General features: G+C 40.8%; 1 protein-coding gene across 7 annotated transcripts; it reads left to right on the forward strand.

The window, feature by feature from the left end:
* Positions 1–1332: 1332 nt before the first annotated feature.
* On the forward strand, positions 1333–6847 carry LOC112272711 (uncharacterized). Of its 7 annotated transcripts, none has more exons than XR_016498593.1 (2): positions 1333–2028; positions 3474–3984. XR_016498593.1 is itself a non-coding variant. In XM_024500747.3 (2 exons), exon 2 carries the CDS (start codon positions 4293–4295, stop codon positions 5985–5987), a length of 1695 nt encoding a protein of 564 aa, XP_024356515.1. In that variant the 5' UTR covers positions 1717–1905; positions 4128–4292; the 3' UTR covers positions 5988–6847. The 7 variants fall into 7 exon arrangements, 3 of the variants coding, with proteins under 3 accessions (XP_024356515.1, XP_024356514.1, XP_024356513.1); XR_016498592.1 differs by lacking the exon at positions 3474–3984 and adding an exon at positions 2615–2926; XR_016498590.1 differs by lacking the exon at positions 3474–3984 and adding an exon at positions 2618–2926.
* Positions 6848–7110: the final 263 nt, after the last annotated feature.

Raw genomic sequence — 7110 nt, forward strand, 5'->3', positions numbered from 1 at the left:
TGCGCCGTGCTGCGTGTCCTGATCACTCAAAACGTCGCATGCAGAAATTTAGACAATTCATGCCGCTCGCGCGATTCGTCGCTGTGGAAGGGATGGGCTCTGGATTCTGACCCACTTGTGGATGAACGATATTCGCGTTGACGCATTTCATCCATTTTTTACGTTCTACTTGTCTGTCTAGTTGTTTGCTGAGAAACTAAGATGCTTGTGAGTTTAATACTAAAATTTGTTACTGGAAGTGTGTCAAGTTTTGTAATAGTTTGATTGTGTGTTAGTATGCTTTCTTTCTGGTTCATACAAGAATCTCCTGAACCAATTCGAACACTAATTTTTTTATTTTTTTATTATAAATATGGTTTCACATCTTGTTGTGAATTGAGTTATGACCACACACTATGATTTATAATGATTTGTAATGATTTTAATAGGAGAATAAAGAAATATTAAGTTTTAGATAACTAAACTATTGTAAACATGTGAGACACACACTTAAATTTACTTATAAATATATGTATACAAATTTTTGTGAATATATATATATATATATATATATATATGTGTGTGTGTGTGTGTGAATATATATATATATATATATATATATATATATATATATGTATATATATCTATATATATAATCTCTTAAAAAATAATTTATAGACAAAAAGATACCAATATTTCCTTGCAGATTCTTCAAATAACCATCAAATTCATGTAATTTGAAAAATATTTTGAGGTTTCTAAAATCTCAACAAGAAGTTTAAACTTTCATTTGGTTCTTTTTAATTAGGATACTTCTGTCTCTGGACACATGTACAAAGTATAATTTAAACTATTATTATTCTGTCAAAGAACAAATCTGTAGCTTTTGTGTCATATTAATTACTTCTGATGCATGTTTTGTCAATTTTTTTTGTCATTTTTTATCATTATAAATAACATATTTTTATTTTTAAATTTTAGTTTCTATTAACAAAAACTTAATTTTCAAATATTTTTTTGTGTTTTAAAAAAATTATTTAAGCCTATGTCAATAATTTTCAATAGGATTGATGAAGACAAAGAAAGACATTACAACAAAATATAAAGAATGAAATAAAAGATTCATGATTTTTAAAATTTTATTCTTCATCACAAAAAAATCAAAATAAAAAAATCAAAAATTCAAAATTCAAAAAATTGCAAAAAATTGAACATGAGTAATTAATTTCACCTTCAAATACTATTTAGATGTTATTCAAAACCAATTCTTTTGCAAGTGAATTCCTATCAAAATCTATCCGCTCATTAAATTACGTTCATGTAGTTTTTATTTTTTATTTTTCCTGTTCTCCAGCTTCTAGAAATATCTCTCCCTTAAAAAAGTATCCATCATTGATACTTTGAAGTAATATTTCTTCAAGAATTTGTAACACTACACGAGGGTATTGGTGCATGTGCAAAGTGGTAGCTAATTGTCATGGGAGAACACGCCACTCTGGAACTTTGTGCGCAATGGAGGAGATAATCCTAGTCGACTATGCAATGGCCATAGGCTCCCAAACTAGAGCGACCCTGAAATTAATATTCCCGAGAAATCTCCCAAAGGTGGCCACTAAGCCCCGCGGTCATAGGTCTATCTTTTCCCAAAATAGAGCCATCCAATGACTGATCTTCGTAGTAGCCTAATATAGAAAAATCGGGGGGTTACGTTCACACGGACATTGAAGAGGGGGCTCAATTCGGGGCTGTGTCGCGCTGCAGCCAGCGCGGGTGGGGAGAGTTGCCGCGAACGGGAAGACTTTCCTGTGAGGATTCCAAGACGTGGGATGCGAGTCTGTATCCCGCCTCTTTGCTCGCCCCGCGACTCGCAAGGACCCCTTTCTCTCATCGCTTGGCGCTCATCGCACTCGCTTCTCTGTCTGCGCGGTGCGTCTTGTGTCGGTTTATTCGGTTTTTCTTTCCCGCTGCCGGGTTTTGGTCGCCGATGATTGCTTTCTCTTCATCCTCCGGTTGTTTTTCTTCTTTCGTAGATTGTACACGGAGAGCATGGTACGCATTGAATTTTCTCCTCGTCTCCTTTGTTTTGGTTTGATTTTTTTTCCTCGTTGATGTTTTGGTTGTATCTTGTGTAAGGAAGGCGTTAGTGGCAGATTTGTGGTGGAATTTTCCAGAGTTTTGATTTGCTTCAATCGATGGGGACTCTGATGATGATGATGATGATGTAGCTTCTTTTGAAGGTTTTTGGAGATGTGCACTTGTGTCGCTGTCGCATGCTGTCATGGATAGTATTCAGTTAGAATAGATTAGCACAGGTTTTGTAGTTCTTGCATGTTTGCAGCCATGAATCCTGTTAGCTTAGAACGTAGTGTGAGGAGCAAGAAGTAGGGATTCCCATTGGTTGAAAAAGTAGAGTTAAGGTTTCATTCATATGAGTTGAGTTGCCAATTAAAGGGAGAAACTCCACTACGCATTTGGCAGTTGATTCCTATTCCATCGACCTAAGTTCGAGAATCTATTCCATGTCTAAAGGCACTTTGTGCCGAAGTAACGTGACAGGAATAAATGCTTTGTTCACTTGTAGTCTGTAGGCTCTTTGCACTAACTAGATGGCGGGATCGTTTTTGAATTACTCTAGCAGATTTCTACATGTGAGTTTTGCCGAGCAGAGTAGCTGGTGCTCTATTTAGTGGAGCTTTTCATGAGACGACTGAAGTATGCGCTTTGGAGACCCAGCATTAATAAATCGATTTAAGATATGGTTAAACCATAGTTAGAGCTGGATCAGGAATCTTGAAGCTGTTCACATGTTAAGGGACCTAGCTGGGAATGCAGTCTTGGAATACTCTTTCATGTTAACCTTTTCGAATAACATGGTCATCAACACTATTTTTGTGAATGGGACATTGTCAATTATAATAAGAAGCAATATTTACTTTTTTGTAAAGTATGTCGGGAAAACAAGAAGCCTAGTCTCGTGTAGCTAAGTTCCAGTGAATCATAGCCCTCATGTCAGAATATCGACATAACTGTACTTCAACTTGAAACTGAAACTCAATTAGCAATCTCTCCGAAATGGATCAGTAAGAATAATAATGATAACATTAGCCATAATGATAAATGAATACCCGGTTCTGTGAAAATAGAGGCTAACCAGCATAGAATAATGACACTTTCCATAATCGAAACCTAGTTAATTTTTCATCGACTATTGTATTTGGATATGTTCACCAACTAGCCAGGTTTCCAGGACGAGGAAAAGTTCAAGAATATTAGAGCTTCTGTCATCGCCTCTATGGATGTCGCTCTGAGGTTCAATGGCTACGATAGGAACGCATTATTTTAGTCAGGGTTTCGGGTGTTTGTTTCACTGGATATGCACTTTAGATGCATGCAAATCGACTTGCACTGATTCAAATTAGCACAGCATGAACTAAATTCCTCCACGAGTAGATCTCTCGCAATTTCTTTAATAAGTAATGGTAGTTTGGGCGCAGGCGGAAGTACACTTTGGAGAGTGTGTAAGAGAGAATGTTGACTTCAGCCTGGCCAATTGTGAAGGTTCCAAATGCTCAGTTAGAAGAAATCCAGCTCATTATAGATCGCTTTTAACAAGACGTCAGTTCTTTGAAATATTGCATTGGCGCTGTTTCTGTTAGCAGGGTCTTGTCAGTAACCCGTTAGCAGTTTTGTCGCAATCCTTTTCCGCACACAATCCTTTTGAATAGGACATTGAATTGCATCGCTTTGAGATGTGTGTTCACTCGATATCTGAGTAACACAACCTAAGTTGATGTCCAGAAATCTTGATTGTGTTCACAATTTGGATCCACGAGCGGCAGTGGAGATATACAAACGCATACTTCTAGCTATCTTTTGTATTGGAAAACCCTCTCTAATCTAGTTCACCTCTTTCTTGATTCAAAGAGGTTCGAGAGTCTTTATAGTTATGTTGAGAATTTTTCTCGATGTGTTGAGTTGAGTAGTTTGGTGTGGCGTCTGGTTGTGCATGCAGACCCTGAAGGTAGCTTTTGAAGAAAAAGTATGAATGTTGTGTACACGCAGGGGTTGATGTGCCCGGCATGATTCGACGTGACGTAGGTCCATTTTTGCGGTTTTATTTACATTTTTAATACGTACATTCACTGCAGTGATTCTGAAGACAATGTTCAAAGACAACATCCGAAGGATTTAGAGGTTGTCAAGCTAGAGAAGCACGAGCCTTTTCCATTGATATGTGATTCCTCAGAGGTTACTCCTTCAAAACCGAACTAGAGAAGCACAACACATGCAGGTTGGGTTTTTTGTGATCAGAAATGGCTGAAACAGAAAGAACTGGAAGTCCTGCACTTGGCAGGCAGAGGAGTGCGGCTTCGGGGTCGGTTTTGCTACACTCACGATCCAATTCGTCTTCTTCAGGTTCTTCTTTCAACTCGTTGAGAAGGGGCCAGAATTATGCTGCTAGAGCTGCAGCTGCGCGTTTGGCCCAGGTTATGCAAGCCAATCGTGACCTTAGCTCAGATGAAGAAGACGAGGATGATATGCCTTATTTCGGCTCCTCATATCTATCGGGTGTAGTCGGGGACTCAAGAAGAGAGCAGCCTTTAAGACCCACAAGATTGAATGATACTCCTCGTACAATTTCGGATAGGAGTGTATTGCAGTCAACTGTCAATCCACGGAGTTTTTCCAGGTCTAGTACCGCTTCGGTTGGTCCTCAACCAATTTTGCAGCGTCCAAAACCTGCAGTGCCCGCTGCTTTACGACCTGCAGATTCAGCTCCTCTAGGTGTATCTGTAGATCCATTCCGCAAGTATGCCCCCCCTGACACGACATCAGTTAGGGGTTCGCATGAAACCGTTGGGCATGATAGCAGAAGAGATTCGGCAGCTTTACTGGACGAAATTGATATGCTCCAGGAAGACAACGAGACCCTCTTCGACAAGCTGCGTTTGGCGGAGGAAAAACTTGCTGAAAAAGAATTCAGGACACGAGAGTTAGAGAAGCAGATTACCGCAGTTGGGGAACATTCGTTAGAGTCTGTAGATTCATTAGACTCTCGTCTCCGTTTCAGGAAGGAGCAATTTCTCAAACAACGGGAAGCGGCTCTGAAAGTAACTCAGGAGCAAAGCAGAGATGCGAAGGATGATGAAATTGCGACCTTGAAACTGGAGGCTGAGGCCGCAAAAGAGGAGGCAGTTGCAGCCTCTGCAGCTGCTCGGGAGGTGGAGAACGAAGTGAAAGCTTTGCGGATGATGACACATCGCATGGTTCTAACAAAAGAAGAGATGGAGGAGGTGGTCCTAAAGCGGTGTTGGTTGGCACGGTACTGGGTGTTGGCTGCGAAACACGGGATACACCCAGAAGTTTCATCTGGCAAGGCAGACTTCTGGTCATCATTGGCACCAGTGTCACTGGAGATGGTGCTCTCTGCAGGCCAACGTGCAAGGGAAGAGCCGAGTAGTCTGGTCCAAAACAGCACTGCGTCGAATTCGATCAAAGGGAAGACGCGTGACGTGAACGACATTACTGGGGAGGGCAACATCGAGAGCATGTTGGCTGTGGAGAAGGGGTTGAGGGAGCTGGCAGCTTTGAAGGTAGAGGACGCAGTGATGCTAGCATTAGCACGACATCGGTACGGTTCGGATGCTCCAAGAACCCCAGGTCCTTTTGATCTGAGCCCGCAGGAGGTGGAGGATGTGCAGTTTAAGCAGGCATGGTTGGTGTATTTCTGGCGACGTGCAAAGACGAACGGCTTGGAGATTGCTCGTGCCGAGGATTGCATCCAACTTTGGATTAGTCGAAGTATGCTGCAGACTTCAGTACGTGATCAGGTGGATGTTGAACGTGGTCTGATGGAGCTGAGAGCACTTGGGATAGAGGAGCGACTATGGAACGTATCTCGGAGGGAAATAGGGAAAGATGCCGCCAATCAGAGAGTGGATGTGCTTGAGGTTTTGCAGGGGTCAAATACCCTACCACGGACCTTGAGTTCACAACTCATTATGTAGTATATGGTTCATGACAGGTGATTCATGATGCAAAAGCATGTATATTCCTTGTTTTGGAGCTTAGAGAATGGATAGTTTGTTGTTCACGAAGCTTTATACGATCTCATTTGGTTCGATGCACTGAAGACATCATTAGGTTTAATCCTTTGCAGTCGACGAAAAGATGCACAGAATCGAAGCGGTATTGAGGAGAACCTCATTCTTATGATCTGCTTTATACTATTGGTTATTTTCTGCTTGAAGAAGTGGCCCCAGCGAATTCTTTTGCTGAGATCGTTCCGATCCATCTCCCCCGGATTCTTCTGGATTATTTTCGTTCCTGCAAAGGCGAAGAATGAGTTGTTTTTTTTCTGGAGACTAAATTTGCGGGCCGTTGCTTCCCATATTGTTGGTCCTATATTCTGTTACAATCGGCGCTTTGTATGCGCCGTTTCGTGCTGTTAACCGCGGCTTAAGTAGGCTTGCTTGACCAGGAAATCTGGCGGTGAAGCAGGCGGCAGTTGCAATGGCTTGCTTTAAGAAATGCTCAAAGTTTAGGGTGGATGGCTCAGAAACTGCATCTAGATTATTACCACCGTTACAATTTTTCTTTTATAGAATCTCGACGCCATGGCCGGCGCCTCATCGGCTTCTGGGATCCGTTGGAAGAAATACTGGGAACAACGAAGGTGCAAAGGATATAGTCTACAAGAAGCTGAAGTACTACAGATATGAATTTCTTTGAATGCGCTGGTCACTTCTTTGCTTAATCGGTTGACGCTTTGGCGCGACCATGGAAGGTATGCATTCAAATCGAAGATTTGTATCACCTTCATATGTCTTGAAAGTGCTATTTTGTCATACACAGAGACTTTTGTTTCCTTGATGGTACTAGACTTAGGTTGATGGCTGTCGATGGTAGCTTTCTGTGGTAGAGATTGTGAATTAAAATAAACCACCACCCACTAGGAGTCTATCTTAGTTTACAATGATTTTAATTATCTAAATATTGTAATAAGTTCCTATTAGCATTTGATTAAGTGTCTATGATAAATTAAAAATTCTTCCTAATCAACCTCTCTAATTAATCAAATTCACACTCAAACAACCTCAATCCACAATACAAGCCACTTTAACAATTAAA

The sequence above is a fragment of the Physcomitrium patens genome, chromosome 19 (genome assembly GCF_059467195.1).
Source record: "Physcomitrium patens ecotype Gransden chromosome 19, ASM5946719v1, whole genome shotgun sequence".
In the NCBI taxonomy this organism is placed as follows: domain Eukaryota; kingdom Viridiplantae; phylum Streptophyta; class Bryopsida; order Funariales; family Funariaceae; genus Physcomitrium; species Physcomitrium patens.

Coding starts and splice junctions, on each gene's coding strand:
- LOC112272711 (XM_024500747.3), top strand. CDS start 4,293: ATGGCTGAAACAGAAAGAACTGGAAGTCCTGCACTTGGCAGGCAGAGG.